The 23016-nt window shown below is 48.2% G+C and overlaps 7 protein-coding genes across 7 annotated transcripts; 3 read left to right on the top strand and 4 right to left on the bottom strand.

The window, feature by feature from the left end:
• Window positions 1-644: 644 nt before the first annotated feature.
• BT62DRAFT_711547 (sphingomyelin phosphodiesterase) lies at window positions 645-3716 on the bottom strand. Its single transcript, XM_043181977.1, has 17 exons — window positions 3616-3716; window positions 3228-3435; window positions 2916-3176; window positions 2660-2858; window positions 2590-2614; window positions 2452-2535; window positions 2296-2395; window positions 2164-2246; window positions 2074-2112; window positions 1995-2024; window positions 1746-1944; window positions 1586-1679; window positions 1454-1528; window positions 1370-1402; window positions 1075-1319; window positions 890-1021; window positions 645-834 (listed from the first exon to the last, which is right to left on the bottom strand). Exons 2-17 carry the CDS (start codon window positions 3429-3431, stop codon window positions 775-777), a joined length of 1863 nt encoding a protein of 620 aa, XP_043042040.1. The 5' UTR covers window positions 3432-3435; window positions 3616-3716; the 3' UTR covers window positions 645-774.
• A 57-nt stretch (window positions 3717-3773) lies between these two features.
• On the top strand, window positions 3774-5341 carry BT62DRAFT_992583 (uncharacterized protein; the record flags this gene model as incomplete). Its single annotated transcript, XM_043190348.1, has 5 exons — window positions 3774-4335; window positions 4391-4550; window positions 4783-5004; window positions 5053-5199; window positions 5255-5341. The coding sequence occupies exons 1-5, from the start codon at window positions 4124-4126 to the stop codon at window positions 5339-5341; spliced, it is 828 nt and encodes a 275-aa protein (XP_043042039.1). The 5' UTR covers window positions 3774-4123.
• A 2777-nt stretch (window positions 5342-8118) lies between these two features.
• On the bottom strand, window positions 8119-8781 carry BT62DRAFT_824748 (RNA-binding domain-containing protein; the record flags this gene model as incomplete). Its single annotated transcript, XM_043182376.1, has 3 exons — window positions 8119-8161; window positions 8216-8382; window positions 8434-8781. Coding segments are annotated over 3 exons (558 nt in total), but the record flags the coding sequence as incomplete, so codon positions are not given.
• A 1881-nt stretch (window positions 8782-10662) lies between these two features.
• BT62DRAFT_1074107 (uncharacterized protein) lies at window positions 10663-12435 on the top strand. Its single transcript, XM_043178991.1, has 2 exons — window positions 10663-12223; window positions 12277-12435. Exons 1-2 carry the CDS (start codon window positions 10691-10693, stop codon window positions 12334-12336), a joined length of 1593 nt encoding a protein of 530 aa, XP_043042037.1. The 5' UTR covers window positions 10663-10690; the 3' UTR covers window positions 12337-12435.
• On the bottom strand, window positions 12346-16824 carry BT62DRAFT_992580 (WD40 repeat-like protein). The gene is made up of 21 exons (XM_043190347.1): window positions 16646-16824; window positions 16453-16590; window positions 16356-16397; window positions 16246-16303; window positions 16164-16188; window positions 15715-16113; window positions 15295-15662; window positions 15112-15241; window positions 14281-15059; window positions 14200-14233; window positions 14083-14144; window positions 13975-14035; window positions 13815-13890; window positions 13724-13761; window positions 13649-13663; window positions 13441-13591; window positions 13348-13378; window positions 13204-13294; window positions 13073-13155; window positions 12933-13024; window positions 12346-12880 (listed from the first exon to the last, which is right to left on the bottom strand). The coding sequence occupies exons 2-21, from the start codon at window positions 16580-16582 to the stop codon at window positions 12492-12494; spliced, it is 3054 nt and encodes a 1017-aa protein (XP_043042036.1). The 5' UTR covers window positions 16583-16590; window positions 16646-16824; the 3' UTR covers window positions 12346-12491.
• A 3483-nt stretch (window positions 16825-20307) lies between these two features.
• Window positions 20308-21789, top strand: BT62DRAFT_929618 (uncharacterized protein). Its single transcript, XM_043185757.1, has 3 exons — window positions 20308-20708; window positions 20765-21632; window positions 21682-21789. The coding sequence occupies exons 1-2, from the start codon at window positions 20380-20382 to the stop codon at window positions 21588-21590; spliced, it is 1155 nt and encodes a 384-aa protein (XP_043042035.1). The 5' UTR covers window positions 20308-20379; the 3' UTR covers window positions 21591-21632; window positions 21682-21789.
• Window positions 21790-21964: 175 nt separating this feature from the next.
• BT62DRAFT_1003248 (uncharacterized protein) lies at window positions 21965-22769 on the bottom strand (the record flags this gene model as incomplete). Its single annotated transcript, XM_043176925.1, has 5 exons — window positions 21965-22066; window positions 22118-22134; window positions 22188-22300; window positions 22334-22482; window positions 22692-22769. The coding sequence occupies 5 exons, from the start codon at window positions 22767-22769 to the stop codon at window positions 21965-21967; spliced, it is 459 nt and encodes a 152-aa protein (XP_043042034.1).
• Between the last annotated feature and the right edge of the window lie 247 nt (window positions 22770-23016).

Below are 23016 nucleotides of genomic sequence, written 5' to 3'. Positions count from 1 at the left end.
CGATAGCATTGGCAACGAGCATGGCTGGAGTGACACACGTCCTGTAGTCATCCGAATTTTCTACAGGACAAATCAACCTCCAAGGTGTTAAGAAACGCCACATGTCTAAAAAGCAAGTTCTATACCGAAATGCCCTCTCCTCAGGACTTCACGGGCCGCGTCATTCCTCCAATATTCCGATCTTTTCGAATAAATTTCTAATCAAAGAACTTCAAAGATTCTCAGTCCCAAGCGAGTAGCAGAGAGCGCATATGACTGACCCTCCGTACATTTATGCATTTATTACTATTTATGCCGCAAAAAAGTCCGAAAAGCACATGATAGTCTCCATTCAAACATTTGACGCGACAGCTATTTCCAAGACGCGCTATAATTACAGTACAAGCTGGCAACGGGCCGCTCGAGCACCTCAACAAGGAGGTGCCTGCCGCAGTTACCCCGTAAGGCCGACCAAAGTTCGACGCAGTCAAGGTTTTTGCCAAGCGCCCTCTGAGGCTGAGGCAGCGGCGCTTTGAGAGTTCTAGCCGCTTGATTATCGCAATGACGACGAGATGTCCTGTATAGGAGCGGGTATTGGGCGCACAGAATAGAAGAGATGATCGTATGCGTAGGTCAACCCTGAACAAATAGCAGACGTTTTTCGGATTCGTCCACATCCTCTGCGGACCATCGATATAGTTAGACACGAGACAGACGTGATTCGAATCAAGAATGTATATGATTGCTTATGCTGGCATGAATTAAATATTAATACCTTACGTAGATCCTGTCTAGTCAAGCAGGTATCGTCGCGTTAAGCTTTAGCCACAATTGAGATCGTTGATCGTCCGTCACCTGCATGGGGTAACTTTAGCGATGGTGGTGCATACAGGTGTATAATATAACTCACCTCCCCATTTGCAAATTTTCCAACCATTCCGGACAAAATGTTTCCCATGCTGAAGCCTTCACAGCTCTCCGAAGTCCCCATTGATTGGCCCGGGAGGCCTCTCTTGAAGCTCAGCCCAGGTTCGGTTTTGACCTTTAAGATACCCAATGAATTATTTTTCCTGCAGGAGAGAGAATATAACTTACACAGTTATCCTGCGATCGCATAGCCCTCAGCCCACAGATGGTCTCTGTCTTGCAGTCATCATCACAAGCCTCTACATCATAGCCCCGAGTTTTGAAGGAGTAGTAGAGATCAAACGCTGTATCATTCGACTCAAATCCTTCAGTAACCTGGTGCCAGAATGATGGACCAAGGGAATCTGTGTCGGCGAGGTCGGCAACCAAGGGACCGAAGGTCTCACGAGCGCTGTAGTAAAGGTTCCAGGTTGCTGGAAATAGGGTGAACATACAGGAAGGAGATAAGTGGCAGATCACCTACGCTGGATCTCAAACGTTGGGTCGCTAAGATTGGCTGATGTTCCTCACCGTTAGCATCAAGCGACTTGGGCTAGAAGCGACCTACTGATATAGACATGCGCGTCCATGACTTCATACGTGTCTGGGTCTATGTCATAGATCTTGAAAGCAGCGTTTGCCTCTATAAAAAATTTGTTTCAGGAAAATAGGACGTAGTACATGCAGTTATCTGACTGACCTCTCGGGGTCACCGAAGGCACGATCCATGCAACACTGACAGCGTTGTCAGCGACTCGATTGTCATAGTCGGAGTAGGCGATCTCAAATTGGTCCTAACGGAATCGGAATCAAAATCGAAGTGAGTAACTCATCAACAAACAAACAGCGGAAATGCACACATCATGCGTATGTCCGAAGAACTGAGCTGCGATGGTATCCTTGTACCGCTGGACAATCTGATCATAATAGTTGGACTGATCGCGCAGGGTATCAGTCTCTCCAGGAGGCATGTGCGCAATGATCCATGCTCGTTGTCCGGCGTCCTCCGCTGCCTGTAACTCTCGTGTAGTGAACTCTAAGATTCCGTTCGGGTCGGGTCTGTCCAGATCCTCACTTGATAAATATCAAAGATGCATGTGAAAACGTACTGTTGCTCATTGGTATCATATAGCCAGAAGCTGTGCGTATCAGTTGACATAGATAGGTATCGTTTTGACCAAGACATACTTTAATCTATACCAGTAGACAGTATTGATAGATATGATACTGAAAGAATGAAATCAGAGCACTGGAGAAACCGGCCATAACAAGACATACCGTAGATTTTTTCCCGGTACAATTATTGAATAGCTGCCTGAGTAGTGCCTAACTTGATCGGACGCCGTCGAATTTATCCATGACTGCAGCCGTAAATATCAGAAGTTACACGGAATATGAATGGGCACCCACAGTCCATTTCGCGCTGGTAGTATCAAAGACCCATTGGGCGTCCCATTCTTCGATATTTATAGAGGTGTTCCTGGGAAAACTGTTCACGGGAGCGGCTTCACTGAATAGGCATATGGGATTAAACCTTCGCCGTTGAAACTGCGACAAGAAACATACTGATTTCCAATGACAGGGTATACGGGCATACCCAAGCCATTTGAAAGCTCATCGTTGAATATGTCGATGTCGTTGATATTTTCCCTAAAAACGAGAATTTGTTGGTATAGAAGTGCATAGTAGATGATCGGGCCGTACTCCTCAGTTACCAGCCAAACGGCGGCTGATATCTATTAGTCAGAGTAGGATAAGGGCTTGAATAGCTTACCCTCAACGACGTCTCCTGTAAAGATAGTAAATTCACTGCCGGATCCAGCAATCTGTGATATCAGAGAGTGTATCAAGGTCGCGGGAGTGTCACATCCGTATTCGCCAAAGGGACCCGCAGGTCTTTCAATCGAGTCACCCGCAGAGTCTGCGTAGTTTCTACAGCATATGGGCTTCGTGCAATTAGCGTCGGCACCAACCTGACATCCCATGACGTCAAAAAGCATGATTACAGACATCCGAGAAGATCAACTGACCGTGTATGATCTATCGATGTGAACGTCACTGATATGGGCGACCCTGAAGGGGGCGCGTCCTTGTGAAGTTGTCGGCTTGGCGCTAGATGTGTTTGATACGAAGGATACGCTATAAGCGTTAATGTCTGGGGGATCACAGAGCCCCACGAGGCTGCATAGTTTAGTTGAGGTCTGGGACGTTGCAGATATGGCTCTCAAAGCGTGGGCTACGATAGGGCCTTGCTGATTGATGAGTCCTTCACATACATCGTTATCTGCTATCTGAAAGCCCTAAGCCTGACAATTTGGAAGAAATGTACTCTTGGCACTTACAAGCAGCAATGTGCATATGTCTGTGAAGGTATCCACGAAGACGCCGTCTCCGAAGTCAGCCAGTAGCTTGAGTGGTGCCATGAGTGCATGGCACCCCGCACACGTGGAAGCCTGTTCTAGTGCATCAAGAAGGTCGTCGACGAGATTTCCTAGAGCGACTGGAATGAAAAGGAAGAACAGTATTTGAAAACGAGGCAATAACATGGTCCTGTGGGCAAGCGAATCAGCACGTTGAAAAATCTCAGGGCATATATATATGTGAGTTCCGAGGAAGGCTGGTGACACATGGTCCCATCAAGGCTGATTGGTATAAACTGGACGCGTCAATCAAGAGCTCCTTCTTGCTCTTCGCCGAAATGAGGCGACACAGTGCTAAAATTTCACTCACCCGTAGAGTACAGCGGCAGAGGATGGTCAGAAGAAGGCCTTGGATTAATCCAATGCCACACACGCAATTAACGCCTCATCCCAGTGACGTCGATTGCGTTCTTAGCCGTTCGCCTCTGTTCCTCAGTAATCTTAATAAGTTCGGATTGTGGAGCTACCGAGGCGTCCATGCGCAGCTGGCACAATCATTATAGTCTTAATTCAAATCCAACTGTCGAATAAGACATCGCGGTGGACGCACATGGGACTTGCTGACGCTCTTGAGCAACATCATCAAATATGTATTTTTGACTTTGAAGTTCGGGCTGGAGCCTTCCTTTGACTTCGGACATCGATACAATAACAGAATAGGTCTAGAAAGCCAGAAGACAGCACCTATCCGAAATAGTAATTGACAAGGAGATAGCGACTGTTGCCTTTAGAGCAGTTAGTGGGCTCACCATCGCTGATATAGCCCACTCGTCCGATAGGGTTCTGGTCTGGGAACTTCGCTTTTGGACAACCCAATCATGGCTCTGCGCCCTTTCGTAGGTGATCTTCAAGCGGAAAAATCCGGAGGTGTATCCGAAGTTAAAACATGGAACAAGCACCAGGGACAGGAAGGAGTCGAGAGAGATGGTATGAATGTTCCATGTTCCATCCAGACAGGCATCAGAAGGGCAAATTCTCGCCATGTACCTTACCGCGCGCCTCTTGAAACGATATCGATGCACGGTGGGATGTACGAGTCCGAAAGAATTCCCGTGTCATAGGGGCAGCAGCACATGATTTTATAGGGTTCTTGGGCGAAGAATTCTTCCTGTCGTGCATCGACAAGATGAGAAAAAAAGAGTCAAAATAGTAAAGCGGTATCAGATGAATCTCGCGACATGCTGTGAACCACACGTGCTCGTGGGAAATATCGGGACGAAGTTCCGGCACTTGAGACGCCAGCGTGTAAATCATCCTTTGCTTTCTTTACAACTTTCTTACTCTTGGTGCCTGCAACATCAGATCCATGAATTCCGCCGGGAGCCCTGTTTTACGCTACCAGTTGGACCTGGATAATATCCTGGACTTTCCTGATTGTGCTCACATCCCTGTCCTACGCGGACGATACTTGGTACACACTCTGCTAGGTTTCTCTTTTTTTTTCTCTAATGTCTCCAACGAAAACCGATAATTTTAGATTGTTGATGATGTGTCAATGTTTGGAAGACCAGTGCACAGGGTCGAAGACAAGCTGCCGGGACACTACTGGACTGTCACATTCTACACAGACGATCCGGACCAGGACGCTGAGGATCTCAAATGCGAAATTGGCTCGACAATATGCATCAAGAACTCGAGGTTGCACTACTTCTTCGACGGCGAGGTCGGGTATCGAATTGAAGACGTCTCCACCATTACTGTATGTTCCAGTGCTCTCATACTGAAAAAATTTTCCGATTAACTATAGGTTCTTCCGTGCGTTATTGAAGAATTGAGAACACTCAACTCAGAATTGCGCCAAAGATCTGACGCGGGGCAGTTCCTGCCGTGTATCGTCCGCAACGAAGCCGCTCACCGTCGCTGTACCATGTGTAAATCGTGCTACTGTTCTCGGGTACGCCGGAATGGCTTGATGGACTATCAAACCGCTTAGGAACTCTCACATTTAGCAATGCCAATGTCAGGATTGGGAAAAGCACAAGGTGATTTGCAAAGCCTTGAAGACGCTTTTAGAATGGAATGTTGAGTTCTCTTAGAGTGCAAGTTGAGTCGAATTATCCGGGGATAATGGCATGTAAAATCAGTGCTTTCTCTGTGGGATATGTGAAAAATACGAACATTCGTGTGTCACTGATGCGTCCAAAAGCGACCCTAAACGTTCCTATCCTCAAACTCTGTGGTTGCCATCATTCTGAGAATAACGATACAACTTGAATATCTGAGCACTTACGCACAATGGGACACAGATAAAGTCACCATTCAGATCGCGAATTTATATGAATCACCCTGACATGATTTGAACGGTAACAAATGTCTTAGGACGGAAAGCCACCAGTAGACAGTTGTAGACTTAGACTCGAGCCCGTTCCCTGTTCGTTTGATGACATTATAGCCGCTATCGTCATCTACTGGCGGTGAGACTAGCTAAGATTCACTGAGATATCGCGGGAAATTCGGTTTTCCTCAAGGCTGTCTGAATCCGGTCAGAGAATCCTTCAAGCTGATGTGGAATTTTGGATGATTCTTGCACTGATTCATTTAATATTTCGCTTCTGGTCTTCCGAGGCCTGCCAAAGATATCTGTACAGCGCGCTAGCACTTAGTTGAATAGTTTTTGCTTTGTTGTACAACTATCACATTTCGTTGTTCAGTCCGAGACTCTCTGAAGTATTTTTTTTCCCACCAAGATCCTTACCGCTAGGTAAACATATCTTTGACAACGAAGCCATGGCCATAAACAAAACTCACATGACAACAGAATGATAGTGAGCCGGCCATCCTTTCTCACTGGCAGCCAAACGGTATCTCCTTGCTCTTTGGTGTTCATTCATCCTGGTACTTATCCCGTCTCCAGGCCCAACTCTCTCTCTCAGGCATCATGATAGAGTGTGATGGGCCCAAGTCGTCCCTGGTATCCTAGCAAGCAACGAGGAGTTTATCGAATTTCCCGAAGGATATCTTTGGTGCCATTCACAAAGGCTTCTGTACAACCAGTACCTATATGGTATGTATCTTTTATATTTTGCTTGCGATAAATATGTAAACAGTGCGATGCAGAATTCCAACATTCAGTGCGGCGACAAAGAAGGACGAGCAGACAAACACAGGGAAATGTTAAATTATAGTAGAAACAGATGTTGCAAAACCATGAGATTCTTAGGTACGTGTGAGGATGCAAGGATGAATGAAGATAAAAAGACGTGCATGACAAACAAGAAAAAAGGCCTCTTACCCATAAAAGAGGCAAAGGAAACCCATTCGTGCGTCGTGGTAGACCATATTACCAAGTCCGATCATCTACAATGTCGGAGCTCTAAGATCCCTGCGTAGGGTAAGATCCAGACGCCCGCTGTGTCGGTGGCCGCTTCTCGTCAGAAGCCGACAGTGACTGTGTCCTCAATGGACCGGGCCCATTGCCAGGAGCAGTAAAAAAAACATCATCAATCTCTGCTAAGCCTGCTGAGTTCTTTGTTGCTTCCATCTTCACCTTCGGTACCTTCCCGGTCTCTGCGCTTGATTCTTTCAACTCCGCCTTTTCCTTCAATATTTCACCTTCAACTCCGAGACCAAAACCGAAATATCCGTTACCGCCTCCCGAATCGTTGTTTCCCGTGAGCCCGCCCATTGCCATGACACTGTCGAAGTACCCTTTCGGTTCCTGGAGATGTCCAGTATAGAAGAATCCCCCAGGACTCGGCTGAGGATGCAACTGGAAGCCGCCAGGACTTGGTATGGGGTAACCAGGACTTGACTGTGGTTGTATGTACGGATTATTATGGTAAGGGTGCACTGGCGCTCCTGGAGCTGGGTTCATATACGGGTTCCGTCCCCAAAACGCTCCGGGACTCATTGCCAGTCCCGGTGAGAATGGTGTCAAGTGGGGCGCTTGCAGCGGGTGAGGTCGACGTGATGGCGACGGTCGTCTTTTCGAAGTAGGGGAAGCCGGAGGGTCGGAATCTGAATTAGGATACGGGTATAATGAAGAAAGTGACGTAGTCGAGGGCATTGCCGACGAATCCAAAGACGGTGATGGCGGAGGCGGAGTCGTGGGAAGCCTTTGCGACAAAGACGATGACGCAAACGAATGTGGGTGAAATCCATTCATGGACATGTCGCTGTCGCTTGTTTTCAGAGGCTGCGCAAAGGAAGGCGGTGGTAAGAATGTAAACGGAGGCATAGAGGGTGTAATGGGAGGAAGGCCATGCGGGGTCATTGGAATTGGTACATGATGAAGGGGTGACATAGGATGATACAGCGGCGATATGAGCACAGGCGACATTTGGTGAAGGCCTGGATGCATTGTGAAAGAGGTTACTGGTGGCGGAGGTGGTATTGATATGGGCCCAGGATGATGAGGGTGCTGCGCGTGATGAGACGAAGAAGTATGTCCCTGGTTTTGAGGTAGGGGAGATGCCGAGTTCCCTTCCGACGAAGGGGTGTTATTCGAAGATCGTACAGATGTGGAATTAGATAGATTTGCACTCAATGACGGTCTTGTAGAATCAGCAGAAGACGGCGTAGAAGATGATATAGGATGTGAAGAAGTGAGCGAGAGGGGAGGCCTGACTTCCTTCTGTGCCGTTGGCTGATGTATGTGAGAATGGGTGTGGTGGGGATGAGGCATGGTCATCTGAAGTTGCGGCGGATAGATATCATAAGGGGAGCTAGGCGCAGAGAGATCCAGGTATCCTGTTGGCAGGGAAATATGTGAGGGTGGATACGTCGAAGTCGCTTGGCTTGATGGAGCGCTTGGGGCTTGACCAAATGAAGACGTTGACGGTGAGACGGGTGTAGCACCTGATGAAGGTGAAAATTTGTCGTAATGCACTTTCAATGGACGTCCATTGTACTCGTAACTGAGATACATGAATGATTGGGATCACATGACAGCCAGACAACATTTAGCTTACCCGTTGAATATTTTAACTGCGCGTTCTGCATCATAATCTGTAGCAAAGACGACAGTGCCGAAGCCTCTGGACCGACCATCTTGCCCCAATGCGACATCAGCGCGTAAAATGGTACCTGCCTGACGGAAAAGATCTTTCAAGTCCTGCCATTGGCAGTGGAATGGCAGCTGATAAATACTATCAGATAATGTGATGACGAAATAATCAATAAGACACACATTCCCCACAAATAAGTTCCTGCCGCCGCCTGCGGTTGAAGCAGGCCGCTCTAACCCGTACAGTGAAAGCGAATCGATATCAGGAAGAGGATAGGAAATAGCGGGAGTCGCAGCAGAACTGTCGAAGTCAGGGGGAAGACGATCAGGACGTACTTCGAGTATACGAGTCTGCCACGAATATCCATTGAACTTATCGACGGCGCGGCCAGCGTCTTCAGCGGTTGCTAGTAGGACTGTCCCATAGCCTCGTGATCGATTGTCTGGACCGAGAGAAACGTCCGCTCGCAGTACCGTTCCAGCTTGCCGAAAAAGATCTTTCAAGTCTTGCCACCGTACGCGGTAGGGTAGCTGGAGGCGGGGTAAATACTTGTCCGCCAATGAACAACACGCAAACCCACGTTCCCCACAAACAATTGAGTCCTGGTATCCCTTGGAGGCCCAGTTCGACCGTCAGGCGAAGCGCGGGTTGAAGTGGCCATCTGAATTACGGCTTCAATATCATCGTTGGTGGGAGCCGGCACTGGGGAAGTAAATGAAGATCGTGAAGGTCCATCCTGGAAATAATGCGATGTTAGTTGGACGGATTTGCGAAGGGAAATGAATGACGACAGGGATCGGACGCACGGGACGGAGGGAATCCATAAGAGTTGGGCGGGGAAAGAGCGTGGTCGTCGTCGAGAACAGCGAGCTCGACGGTGTTGGTTCGTGGTAGAGCCAGAGAGTGGACCCTGTCCGAAAGTGGAGACTAAATGAACTCGTCTGACAGGCACGGGTCAAAAACGCTCCACCAACGAAAACAAACAATTTTCCAACAATCTCTTCCCTAATTGGGACACCCCGACGTCATTCCCCTGTTGGCCACCAAAACTGACGCCATGCATGACATTATTTAATAGTTGAGTTTGTAATTTTTTATAATAATAACATCCACAAAAAAAGTTGTCGTAGTCATCCTTAGGTGATCATCGCAAGCAACGGATGCGCAGTGGCAACAGCCTTTGTATTTGATCCGGCTCTAACTGGACTCGGGCTGTCGGTAACTTAAATGAATAGTACCATGAAAAAGTCCTACGCTTCAGCACTACCATTATTAGAGGTAGATAGCCACCAAGGTTCAAATCCAGCTGACCAGGCGACAGAAGGTATGGGCCACCTCGTGTATTCAATCGGTATACACAAGGTCACGGTCCTCTCCTGTTTGAAGAAATCGCAGATAGAACGTCCACCAGAATATCACCTGCGTAGGGTTCATGAAAGTATGTAGAACGTAGAAGTGTCGGATCATGCTCTTCTTAGAACGAAAGTCTACGATTTCAAGATGGTGGAGTCGCAAAACCGAAATGTCGAATTTACCAAGGAATCTGCCTATATGTTCATGTTACATGTCTCCTTGGATATTTGAGTCTATAGCTGCGGCAACAGCTTTCCATGGCTCCCGCGCCAGTAACTCCACTGCCTGATTGTCGTCTACTTACCTGGCAACGTTGGGCTTGCTATACACGATATCCCTGCCCAGCGTCCTCAAGCTCGACCGTGCACGGAATGTGGAACAGATTCACCAGTGTTAAATTCTGCACAACTATTGAGAGTTTGGCGAGCAGAAAAGTAACTAGACACCTACCCCAGCGATATATTTTTGTCAACTTAATGTCGTATCGTACACGCCCAGCTTCGTTGACTATCCTGACGTTCTTGTCATAAATAGTCTTGCCATCTTTTGTCCCAGAGCTCTGAATCAGCTATGAGAACGCCACATACAATAGGGACATGCATAAATGCCTCACGGATTCACTAGACTCCATCGCCGCGCCTTACATATAGACGTCAAAGTTGTATATCTGCGGTCGGTTCGAACATCACAAATGCTTCAAGGTCAGTCGGAACGAGGTTAGTTCCTTGCTTTTCGCATTTTTTGCCCATGTCTCCGCAAACGACCGGGATTCAATATAGGATTAAACTGCCGTCGTCCTGAGTTCGTATATCTGCTCGAACAGGATGTCTGTAGATCTAAAAACTCACGGTATCTGCTTCCCGGCGCGTACCCAGCCGTCTTGTGGTGGCTTAGAACGGCACTTTTTTTATCCATAGTGACGCGCTTTGCATTGCGTACCATTACTGATTGGATAATGGGGAACCTTGGCGATGTCCAGGTTTGTCAACATTTGGTGTCCGCCTCCGGGTTACCGATACCGTGAGAAATTCAAGTTCAGCCCAGACATTCTTCTCAAACAACTCCCATTGCCTTTCACTTTTCTCCATGGGTACTCGTGGTTATTATGTCTATCGCTGGAGAGGCTGGTATTTCATACAATACAGCCACCTCGACTCGTATCCCGATGGTCTTGGCTTAATAGTCTGCGGCAATGTACCATCTGCAGACTGTGATCCCCAAGTCTTCGATAATTGGTTCAAAAGGGCCACAAGGCGATTGGATGGCGACCTGGAGAAATACCGGGTAGAAAAACGATGTCGTCAAACCCTTCAAGTCAATGATAATTACTCCATCTCTCGCAAACAACCACAGAACGATATCTTTATCGAATGGATATACGAAATCGACTTAGACAATCTCGTATTTCATGTCAACTCCATTCCTATATTCCGCCTCGATTGCATGCCTTCGTCGGGCGATTTTTGCGGATTCATCTCTACGAATCACTATGGCGGACTAGGCTACGCTGAGGATATGCCAGAATGTCACCGATATGAAGCCAACTGGGTCACGTCGCCACCAGAGATCAGTAGTCAACAACTAGAGGCCTACAAACGACTCGAGGCAACGGTCGAGGAGGATATCGCTCCTCTTGCAATGTCTGTCGTTTCGAGCACCCGTCTTCGTCTCTTGGAAGCAATGGTGGGGGTGTTAATGACGATGGACAGGAATACTCGTAACATTATCAATCTTCATAACGTCTCCAGTCGTGATTCCTTTACCAGAGCCAGCTTACGTACCCTTTGGATCTTCGCCTGGACAGCTCTATCGCCCCCCAAGTACGGGGAGCAGTGGGAAGCGGTTCTTGCAGCCTCTCATTATCCTGCTACAGTGTCTGAGGATGACTGCCTGGCAGTATGGTTGCGCGAGAATCTTTGTGTGTACACCTGGACACATTTGGATGATGAACCCAACCTGAAAGCAGCCGTCGTTACCGTTATTGAATGCATGCGTTCACGGCATCGTGTTTTAGACTCCTTTGGTGCTGTCTTTTCTCTCTACCATTGTGTTCTTGTTCGGCTAGAAGGAGGGACAGGAAAAGTTACTCATACAGACGTGCTGGACTTCCTTCCATCCTGGTACGCTTATTCCCCGAGCACGCCGGGTATAACTGCCGTTGCCCGTCTCTGTGAATACCTTGATGATCTCTCCCAGGGACATCCCGATATCATCGTCTGCAATACCGAGCCTCTACGCACACAGTTACCACATGAACTGTTGGCCCGAATTTCGGAGCACATCTACGACAGCTCCACGCTTCTAGCATATGCCCGAGCCTCTGTGCAAACGCGAGCTGCATGCAAAGCTATGCTAATGAAACCGTGGGTGAATGACCTGCAGTTCCTGGCTGTGCATCCTGATTCTGTTCTCTGTCATGACGAGGATGGCCCTGATTCGGCACACGCGAATGAGCACGTGGAAGTAGAGGACGAGGATGGGGATGAAGAATGGTATGTTAGGAGCAACCGCTTTACATTCCTAAGCAACGCGAAATTTCATACCCGAATCTTCGATGAAAACCACCCCGATGCCGTGTTTTCTATCCCGAATCTATTGTATCGAAGAGACATTCTTCAGGTAAGTTCTCACGAATGCTGACAGTGAAGACATCATTGATTTTGAAGTTTTAGGCCTTAAATGTAGTTGAGGGCATTGTAGCAGTCAACGCAAAGCGAGGGGTAAACAAATGAGCTGTTTTCATTTTCCATTTCCATTGCATATTTCCCGGCGAGAGTTGCTCCAAAACCATGCTCATCTATACGTTACAGCATGTAATAATCAGTAAATACATCATAGCCTATCTACGGCTTAACATGCGGATGGCAATCCTGCACAAGAAACCCGCTCAGTCTGCTCTCCTCAGTGCGCGATCTGCAGTAAATGCTACCATGCGCTCCCTCATCGGCAAATCGTTGTCGCTCTCCGGTATCGACATGTCATCGAAGTCCTGCTGTGATAACGGGCTATCCGTCCGGTCCATCTCAAACGGCATAGGTGATGCCGTGCGAGGCGTGAAATTGGCGCTCCCGCCACCGTTATCGGCATTATCCGAAGGCTCGGGCTGGGGTCGTGTCCATATCCGTACAGCGCCATCATGACTTCCGGTGGCGAACATGTAGGGGTCTTCTGCAGCAGGATTCCATGCCATGCATGTGAGATCACCGCCTAATGCTTGAGCACGCACATAATGTAGCAGAGCTCCGGATTCTTGGTCCCAGATGTGAATATCCCCAGCTGTAAATGCAGTGAGTTGAGGAAGGGTCAACAATCATAATAGACCATGTACCTTTTCCTGCACATAAGACCAATTCGTCGTTTTTCCCACCAAAGTAACTCGGTCCAGCAAATTCAACAGAGCCCTTGGGCATGTAGGTATGTCTACAAAGGGAATGAAAGGACAGTTAGACCACTAAGGAGCCATCATACCTTAGAGTGAAACGAGCGACCATCTGCGAACTATTGTCTCGATGATCTTTGACAATGTCAATTTTCCATAATTGGGGTGGTGCCTTGGCGTGAGTGAGCTTCTGAAAGATATGAAGCACAGCCTCTCTCACCTTGTACTCGTAACTGACCAAAGCAATTAAGCCGTTCTTCGTGTTCCTTGCCAATGTGATGTCACGGACATCATTGAGAACCGGCGTTTGACTAACAAAGTGTGTCTCACAAAAGTTAATCTCTAGTGACGGAGGTATACTTACTGTTCAATCTGATTCGTCTGCGTGTTGTACACTGAGTAGCGGAACACGTCAAAGTCAGTCCATGTCTACTATTAAACAGACTGCGAAACTAACCTGCAAGTCGTTTCTCTACTGCTCTAGGTTTACTTGGCTTCAAACCAGTGGGGGACGCCGTTAGCGGACCGATACCCAAAAGACGTAGGCCATCAGGGGTGACAGCAACATCATGGAGCTTCATATTTTCGAAGTCGTATTGACCGACCACCTAGAATGGCGAGGGTGTCAATACCAATGGCAAACGAGAACACTCATTGTAATTCACCTTGCCCAAAAGATCCTAACAACGCGGAAGAGAGATTGAATGTCGACAGCATAGGAGCAGAAACATACAACTTGCCAGTTTTGTTACGTTGCTACCTTCCACAGACAAAAATCCTACTCACTAATCAATGTTATGCTCAATTGTCCAAGGAAAGCAGGCAACGCACCGGTCCCATCGGGCAACCACGTTATTGATTCAATTGTTGTGTCAGATCTGTCGATTGTCCTCAAACATACACCATCCTGCGCACGCGTTGAACGAAAAAGCGTAAAAATCAGATCTCTGATTTCTGCGAGCACCGTCAGCGCCGGATGAGGCTAACCCACCTCCGTCCAGATCTTGATACTCTTGCTCAGTTTCGTCAGTAGGAGATGTCCGGAGGGCGACCTAAACGAGAAAGTGAGTACTACTCGAGAGTAGGAAAGATGCCTCACCAAGCAACCTGGTTCACAAAGCCTTTTGCATGTGCAAGAATACGGTGCGATTCGAACGTATCCTGATTTAACAGATCAGCCTGATACGCACAGGACGACAGAAACATGGATACTTACGCCGACTCGGAAAATCAACGAAGTTCTATCCCAACTACGTGGCGTCAGCTTTGCCTGACAATTTCCCTCCCCTATACACACCTTGACGTAGCCAAAAACTTCCCGTTGGGCGAGAATTGAATATGCTTGACAAGCGCTTGATGAGCAGTGAGATCCCTTGTTGGTTGTAAAGACCTCAACTGAGGAGTCAGCGTTGCAACGCGGGATCGTAGCACAGGACCATTTCCAGTCGACCTCTTTCTACCGTTCAACGTAGATGACGTCGTTCGCCGACGATGGGGATTCCTCGCGCTAGCCATGGCTGCGATATTTGAGGATACCGCCGATCGCATCTTCACCGTTCGTATTGCATTCTTCCAGAGTTGTCTACCGACCGAAGGCTCTTCCGATGAAATTGAAGGTGCAGGTCCTTCGATTGTTGGTGTTGTTGGAGCAGGACTAATAGTGCCGCTAGTCTCCGGAGATGGATCCGAAGCCCCTCGAAGTTTCAAGGTGGGGGAATTGGGAGGGCTGGTCAATGGTAGAATGGCACCATTTCCAGTCTCTATATCATCATGCTTTTCATCGTCACTCCCACTTCCGTGAGATATCAAACTAACGGTCTTGGTGCCGACTTTCGATATCGAACTGCTCATTCGCTCAACGGACTGCTCAAATTTACGGACGCAAAGCCGTATCATGTCCATACCGGGGAGATTAAGAAATTTGTCTGTGACTTCGAGGAGGACATCACTAAGCCATTTTCTGCCACTGTGGCGAAGGAACGTCCAACGTTCGGATGCAAACCACGCGGACACGGCACAAAGACCGAAGGAGGTGAACGCAGTAAAGACTGTCGTTATCGTTGAGGTAACGTGGTGCTGTACATTTTATAAGTGGTTTAAATGAGTGGGATATAAACGAAGGACGAACTTGGCCGGATGCATATGCGAAACAACAAAGACCTATAGAGAAGCACGCCACAGACATCACGAGGAATACGAGGGGGGATCGTTTAATCCATATGAGAACCCACCACGGGACTCGATGGCCCGGAGAACGACTATATAATAGGTAAGACGCCGGTAATGAAGGATATACGCGTGTCCCACTTACTACATAGCTTGTTTCCACGTGAGACCCAGTAAACTATTCACAGCGGCTGCAATTGAAAATACCAGAGAGGCAAACCAGAAAGAGTTTACCACTGCAGCAGTACTGCCCTGAAGCTCGTATGAAAACTGCATCGTTGTCGCTGTCACGGCAGAAAAGAAGGTAGCGACGGTAGAGAGATTAAGTAAGTTGGTAGCCCCGTGTTTTTGCGCGAAGCGGATAGTGGGCACACCGACTTCGATGAACATAGATAGGGTTGACGTGATGCTGTCGATGTGTTCGCCCATCTCAGATGTGAGGTCGTGTATGTACCGTTGTACCGCAGGGTACCGAAATTGCCCTTGATACACGCGTAGACACGAGGCCCAATACTTAATTAACCATTAATGGTAAACTCAATCAGAGGAACCGTAGTAAACTCACTTTTAAGTCACCTTCAAAGGCAGATATCGAGGCATTAACTGCTTCGTCCGTAAACTCTGGGAATTCATTCAAACAATTCATGAAAGTTGTAATGTCCTTCGCCAGGGCTTCGAACTGATCTGGAAAGTCCTCAAGATCCAAATTCTCGTCGATGACGGGCCTCGAGAAATGCTGCGGGGGCCGCGAGGGTTTAGCACGTCGATGTAGTCTCCTCATATGCGTTTCAGCTTCGACATTGTTAATATGCGTGACATGAGTAATTTTCCGGGGAAAAAGATCGGCAGCATTTTCTCGGTAAAGGTGAAGCAGGTGGGCGAGGCGTTCGCGTAGGTGGAAAGCGGAGGAGAGAATCGCTGCGGAACTCCCCAGTTGGCGCGCAGCATTGGCGAAGTTGCGCAGCTAGCAAGGGTCGAGTAAGCAATACTGGCAGCGTTATGGAATATACACACCTCTGTGTCCAGATTGTTGATCCTCCTAGATTGTATTGAGATTGAGACGGAGGCAAATCGATTGAACCGAATGTATGCGTACTTGTGAAACCTGTAGAATGTGTCTGCACCCGCGGCTTGAAGGTGTTCATCCACCGTCGCTGCACCGAATATCCTTAGCTCTTTACGACGAGTACCAAGAACTGGACTCACGAACATCCCTGTCGTCTTCTAGAACAGGTGCTTCCTCCTGAGCTACATACAAAATAGACTCAGAGATAAGACGAATTTCTGCGCAGTCAGAACTCACAAATGTTACCGTCTTCTCTTAGCAACATTTCCACCAAACTCAAAATGGTCTCCTTCCTCGTTGATTTACGGTGTTTTCGTGCTGTACCATCGTCTTCCACAAGACCAACAATGGCGTTTATATTGGGCATCTTGGTTCCTTCGTGATGAGGATATCAGCGATCGACTGGAAAGACATTATGAATCTCACTCACCTCCAGTATGTCAACTTGAATTCTATTTGCTCCAGCCTTCAAAGGAAGACGTGCCCAAGTCGTTGTAAGGTCGTATATTCTATGTCAGATTATCGTTAAATGTAAGCTCGTAACAATAATCATGTAGGACGTCAATACGAGCAATTGCACCCACAAGGCAATTTCGAACATGAGGCAGGATTCTCAACGAGCTCAGGGCTTCTCCGTATTTGGTTCCCACGTGTCAATGTGACCCTGTGGGCGCATGTTTTTCCTGATCAATAAGTTAACTCTCTAACTTTTTAAGTGTTTTAAAAAGAATGATTCGTCAGTAAAAGTGCAGTGAGCAAAGGTGTTTTTACACTGATTACAGGCGCTCCGCATATTGCCCATCTCAGCCTGAACGCCCACATATTTACTCATATAAAAATTCAACCTTCTACTACTTACATAAAAGGCTTACGAATCATTCGGATCAAAAAGATGCGATGATCCAATGCAATACGATCCTGATATGTCATTCAGTGTAGCTTTACAGCCACTTCTGTCAGCAATACATAACATTATATGATCAATTTTCATTGAACCTCATAAGCCGGGTATCCTAGAGATGCAAAAGCCTAACAAGTGGGCGTGGGCCATATTGACAGTTACTCACATTGACAGGTCACAAGGTAGTGACACGGGTATTTCGGAGACCGACAAAGGCTTGGCACAGCGCGAGGTTCGGCTACACTAGGCTACGGTGTAGGTCTCTGTGTACACAAGTAGGTGGCTAACAGCTACGCAGGTTCAAAGGATGTCCTTGCACAGATTGAGCGGTCTGATGACGTCGAGGCTTGCCTGAGGAATCGGAAACAATGAGGGAGAACATCAGTGTGATTTGGGCTGCAACAATGACCCGGCTAACAGGGAGCTGAAGTAACAATGAAGACGACGTCTGTGCACACGGTGGGCATGCTAATGACAGGGAATGACCACGGGAAATGAAAGCAAAGGAAATCGGGCAGCTTGTGTCAAGCGAAGTTCGGAGAGAACGGTAAGTACGTGCTTGGAATGAATGGGCCGAGAGCCATTGCTGCGGACCTAGAACACCATGGTGATGGCACGTACTGATACATAGCAAGTCGTGGAAAGAGTCAAGAAGAAGAGATTGGTAGTCTAACGAGAGCGCGTATCTGTCTATATTGTACGTGTCCAGTTGGGACTAAGTGATATCACATGAGAAAACAATGCAAGGTGCCTACTTGTCTGCAAGGTAATGGCTGACACGCAAGTGAGTGAGTCGCTTACAGTCTACCGGTAGTAGATGAGGCGGCCGAAAAGAAACGCAATTCAGGGACCTGGAGCGTTGCAGTGCGAGGGTAAAAGGCGGGACCCGAAACACAAATCGGAATTCGGACCGGAGGTCAGCCATATAGAGTAGCAACGTCGATGAACATCCGGATGCATAGAATGAACGCAGATGGTCGAGTTTCGGAATATCTCAAACCACGGCCGCTGGTCAAAGGGTCAAAGGCTGAAAGAGAGATTTTCCGAGCCGGGCAGCGCCAAGGCAAGTCCAGCGGCTTATACCTCTTCAAGTCGCGAAGCAGTAGAGGAGATAAAGGTACCGGTACCTGTTAGGACGATGAACGGGCAGAATGCATGCTCTAGTAGGTCCGAGACGCACTATCGCAGCAAGTGGCGAAGAATCGTAGCGTAACTGCCAGCCGGAACAGAACTCCTCTGGACTCTCCGGGATGCACGGAAGGCTCTTGCTACATTGTCGAAGGACACATCAACGTCATCGAGTTCGCGAGCCTTGTCACACCAACACTGGACCGCAGAAGAAAGGAGCCAGCCGGTGCAGGAGAGAAAGCTAGTTTAGATATCTTCTGGACGTTGTAGGTTTATAGGTACTCGTTGACGCGCGCCACAGCCGATGTTAGAGGCATGAGTGTTTACATGACAGATTGTGCCAGTTGGGCGAGCTAGCACGTCTGGAGGAGGCCCAGAGAAAAACAGATCTGGAATAATTTTGACTGATATATGACGAGAAGGTCAGTTGAAGAAATAACCTTCAGGCAACAACGGTCGCCGTCCCGGAAACCTTTGTGAAGGACAGCAATGCGCATCCAGGGAAGTGAAGCGGCACAGCCCGAGGTGGATCTGATGGATTTACATTGTGGCGTACTGATGCAATCTTCGAGGCAGTGAGTTCCAGACAGACGCCAGGTTAAACAGCAACTGGACTAAGTATGGATGTACTAACTATTCGAGAGCCCTGCTCCTGGGGACTCCTGATGTTACTTAATGAGGAGCCTCCACCCTAGCGGCGGCATCGGCCGGACTCGGCGATTCATAAAGATATATTCGGCTGAGATGGCCTAAGGGAAACGCAGAAAAATAGAGGTTTGATATTATCACATATATAAGATTGACTAGTAACTGGTTAATACTTGGTACTAAAGCTACTTAATACCAGGTCACCACAAATTTGGATTAATTATGATGCCAATCAAAATAGAAAGTACTCGACTTCACCAGATCTACCTCATTTGTACCAACGCTTCTACCAGCCGCATAGCTGACAGCGAGCGGCACATAAAACAACGATGACAATTGACAAGAGCTTGATGAAGGACACCGGGGACAAAAACCTAAATATGGTGCAGGCATGGCCGAGACGAAAGCGTTGGGGCTATGGACAAAGACCGCGACCGAACCAAGGTGACGCCAACCTTATCGGCGCCGAGTTACCATAGAGTCACACCTATTGCAAGGATACTGTTACTTCTTGAACATGGTAGTATTTGCCTGCCGCTGCTCGGCTTTGATTGTTCAAGTGATGACTTATCGGAAGCAGGGTAACGCATCCTCGAGACCAGATAGATGGGAAACCATCATACCTTGTTGGACAACCGGTGGTTCTAGATCAGTAAAGACATGAGGCGGGGGGGCATAGAGGGGGGAATGCATTCAGATAGAAGGGTTGATGTGGGTTCAATTGTGAGGTGTATGGTTACGGGTGATTGTTTGAAGGACCTTGAAGGGAGATGATTCGACAGACACATCACAAGGTCGTGTGCAAGCCTTCACAATGATGGAGAAGCACAGATACAGCAAGACGGAAGAGGACCCTCTGGAGTAAGTAATTAAGAGTCGGATATGCGCGGGGCAAAGCCAGAACCGAGGTCCGCGATGATTGGCCAGAAGTAATGGGGGAGAATCTGGTGGAATCTGGAGATAGAATAACCCAAAGTTGGATTTGCCGTTTACGTAGTCACAGGACATAGGCCGTGGAGAAGGATAAGACATGGCAGTTCATGCTTTGCAATTGCCGATCACGGAATACAATGAACAAAGCACCACCCCACAGTACACACAGTACAATAAAAGTATTATCTGCAAGCTAATTCATTATTATTGCGCTTAGCAGAGAGGCAGTAAGATGGATTCGTCCCAATTATGCGCTTTGACTACGATACGTGAAACGTCTGGAGCTTGCGGGAGGAAGCGCAAAAAGAGTCCGGAATGAGCTAAGCGGGAAGCATTGACATCGGCGGCACATAGCGGCATGGAGTAGAGGTATACACGTGCCCCTAGATTAACACCATTTTGAGTTCCAGCCACCGAAAGCAAATAAAGACAAGCTTAAAGCCACATCGGAAAAGGTACGTGTTTCCCCCTACTTTACAATACCACCGCCTGCTCGAATTCGACCTCCATTCCCCACCGATTTCCTCACCCTCCACCACCTCCTTCTCTCCAACATGATGCTCGTCCAGAAACAACCGAACTTCAACATATCGTCGCCACACTTCGTACTCAACCACAGAAAGCATCCATCAGCTCCTCCAGCCGTCATCGTGCAAGCAACACGCACACCAGGCCTTTTATCTATTCAACGAGCTCAGCAGCGGGTGAATCCATCTCCCAAACCAAGACATGCGCTTGCTCGTGTATTCCAGCCGGCGCGGCCGGACACACAACAGCAGCTGTTGAAGCCTTCCCCAGAGATCGTTGAGAAGAAGCCATCTCCGCAGCTCTCACCAGAGAAACGGGGCCGGCAACTAGCAAAAGTCAAGGCCAAGACGGCAAGGTGAAGCGCTTTTTCGTACTTGCAAAAAAATTGAGTCGTGCGCTAACAACGAACAGGAGCTCTTCCCGTTCACCTGTTCGAGGTCGTCGTAACCATACCCGTCAACCTTCTCCGAAGAATTTGATTCAGAATCCCTCGCAGGATGAGGTTCCCTCAACACCGACACGCAAATCTACGGCTGCTAATATTTTCGATTCCTTTTCGGCCGATTTCGATTCCTTGGACGATTTCGTTTCCCCACCTGTCCGCGTGGCTCCTACTCTCGCTTCGCATCCTTCTGGCAAGCTCGCCCGTCGCAGACAACCCCAGGCATCGGGCGAGCTCAGTACTCCGGGCAGGGCTATCCCTGTTCCCCAGCACCTGAAACCTATTCCGCTGACGCTCTCTCGGTCTTTGCCCGCTCGACCATTCAAAGGAAAGACCGCTCCTGACACTTCCAATTGGAAGCCGTTCCCCATTTGCGATGATTCTATCGAGGCTGGCACGATTTTTGATAACTACAGCCCTCCGACAACCCCTACCCGCCAGCGCCCGTCACGGTCTAAGCGCTTTGACGACGGCCCTCGCACTGCACCTCTCACGAGGTCAGTGACAGCCTTCTCGTTCAATTTGTCGCCGAGCCCTTCGGCACCCAAGAAGGCTAGCCGACATGTTCGTGTTTCCAGCGATGGGGTCTTTCACATGTCAGATGAGGACTTGTCCTCCCAGTCCATTAGCGAGGATGCTTCGAGCTCGGATGAGATGTCTTCAGGACCCAGGCAGAAGGCACTGTGTGCCCCTAGACCCGGCATGACCCAGCAAGAGATCGAAGGGTACTTTGCGAGTTCTACGTTCCAAAACTCACCCAGCCCGGAGGAGTTGCCTCCACCTGCTTTTCTGTAATTTTAATCTATCTATTTGCTATGAGTGTGCTGGAGTGTGGAGGCAAGTATTCTTCTCTGGTATTTCTTTCCTCCGCTTAGACGTCCTTCAGCTCCTTCGATTTAAAACCTCCTAGGGTCGTTAGATTCGTCCATATCGCTTTCATTGATACCCCCCTCTCCTCAACCACGACCTCGTTAATCGGCCACCGTGTTTTTTTAGCATCATCCTGAAAATCACTATCATTATTCTATTCCTTTTCGCCTTTTTCGGGTTTCGTCGTGGTTCTCCGTCTCTCCAGGAGTTCAGTCCACTTGTATCATTATCCAGCACACGACTCCTTAGACTAAGGACAACTCCACCTTTCATGCCACTGCCACAATGTACCTATGCGGTTACCGGTCACTCGTCCAGGACACAAGCGCTTTGTAGGCCTTCCTTGCATCAAGTAAAGGGTTGAGCTTTTGTTTCGGATGCTCCCCGTGCGAGGTCGATGCCTATGCCTAATCATATTTCTCGTATCAGTTCCCCCAACCATGTGTCAATACTGTTTTCGGCATCGCATCTTTATCGCAAATCAAACAATTATCCGGTTTTCTGGAGGCCATGTCGGCTTACCAGGTGTACAAATACATCTAAAAGGAGTCGGGTCCTTCTTTATGTCTACGATGTTGAGACGAAGGGAGGAATGTCCGACCGACGCCTGCGAATGCATAGTACGTTCGCACTTCCTAGGTCAACGCAATGTTGCCCTCTTCTCCTACCTCCGCTTGCATCGGATTGACGGACGTTCATGGTGACCAAGGATCGAAGGTCCGAGCTGGCTTCCGCCTTCCGCCTTCCGCCTAATATGCACGGCTGGAGGACGATGCCTACTCGACGTAGTGCCACGCCCCACCTCGCTCTTTTTGATCTTGAGATTGGATGTCAGGCATTATCATTTACAGTACTCTCCCCTTCTATTATCTATCTCTGCCATCCTATCATCGCATCCTTTTAGTATCTAACCTTCTTCATATGGCCCGGCACCCACTTCATTGCCTCCCTTCTTCCCGCCTTAAAGATGCTCGGGATCTCCTTTGCTCTCTTCACGTCGACAACATTTTTATTGTTTCATTTTACTGTGTCCTTTCTCATCTCCGCATTGTATCGAATACGGCCACGCTTGCATAACTCCCCACTCTTGCCCTTTCCTGCCATCTCACGAACTCTTCTTTAGAAGGGAAGGTGTGGGGTATGGACTTTGCATGTACCACCATTTCTTGTTATTTGCATTTTCAGCGTCATCCGCATCCCCTACCTCTCTACCCTCATTCTATTTTTCTTTTTGCGAGATCTTCCCACCTTCTCCACCATGTATAGGTTTCTTTCTGATGATCCTCGATGCTATTTTCTGGTGTAATTGTTGGTCTTGTGTGTACCTTTGTCGTGACTTAACGTTTTTCGC

The sequence above is a fragment of the Guyanagaster necrorhizus genome, assembly GCF_019112545.1.
Source record: "Guyanagaster necrorhizus MCA 3950 unplaced genomic scaffold BT62scaffold_7, whole genome shotgun sequence".
NCBI classification, from domain to species: domain Eukaryota; kingdom Fungi; phylum Basidiomycota; class Agaricomycetes; order Agaricales; family Physalacriaceae; genus Guyanagaster; species Guyanagaster necrorhizus.
The sequence above is the reverse complement of the archived record's forward strand: the minus strand, read 5'-3'. Positions and strand labels throughout refer to the sequence as shown.

Coding starts and splice junctions, on each gene's coding strand:
- BT62DRAFT_711547 (XM_043181977.1), bottom strand. CDS start 3,431: ATGTTATTGCCTCGTTTTCAAATACTGTTCTTCCTTTTCATTCCAGTC. Junction 2,113..2,163: donor GTACCGGGAAAAAATCTACG/GTATGTCTTGTT, acceptor TCATTCTTTCAG/TATCATATCTATCAATACTG. Junction 1,680..1,745: donor TCTTCGGACATACGCATGAT/GTGTGCATTTCC, acceptor CGATTCCGTTAG/GACCAATTTGAGATCGCCTA.
- BT62DRAFT_1074107 (XM_043178991.1), top strand. CDS start 10,691: ATGGGTACTCGTGGTTATTATGTCTATCGCTGGAGAGGCTGGTATTTC. Junction 12,224..12,276: donor ATCGAAGAGACATTCTTCAG/GTAAGTTCTCAC, acceptor TTGAAGTTTTAG/GCCTTAAATGTAGTTGAGGG.
- BT62DRAFT_992580 (XM_043190347.1), bottom strand. CDS start 16,582: ATGCCCAATATAAACGCCATTGTTGGTCTTGTGGAAGACGATGGTACA. Junction 16,304..16,355: donor AGAAGACGACAGGGATGTTC/GTGAGTCCAGTT, acceptor TATTCGGTGCAG/CGACGGTGGATGAACACCTT. Junction 13,891..13,974: donor GTATCAAGATCTGGACGGAG/GTGGGTTAGCCT, acceptor ACGCGTGCGCAG/GATGGTGTATGTTTGAGGAC.
- BT62DRAFT_929618 (XM_043185757.1), top strand. CDS start 20,380: ATGATGCTCGTCCAGAAACAACCGAACTTCAACATATCGTCGCCACAC. Junction 20,709..20,764: donor GTCAAGGCCAAGACGGCAAG/GTGAAGCGCTTT, acceptor AACAACGAACAG/GAGCTCTTCCCGTTCACCTG.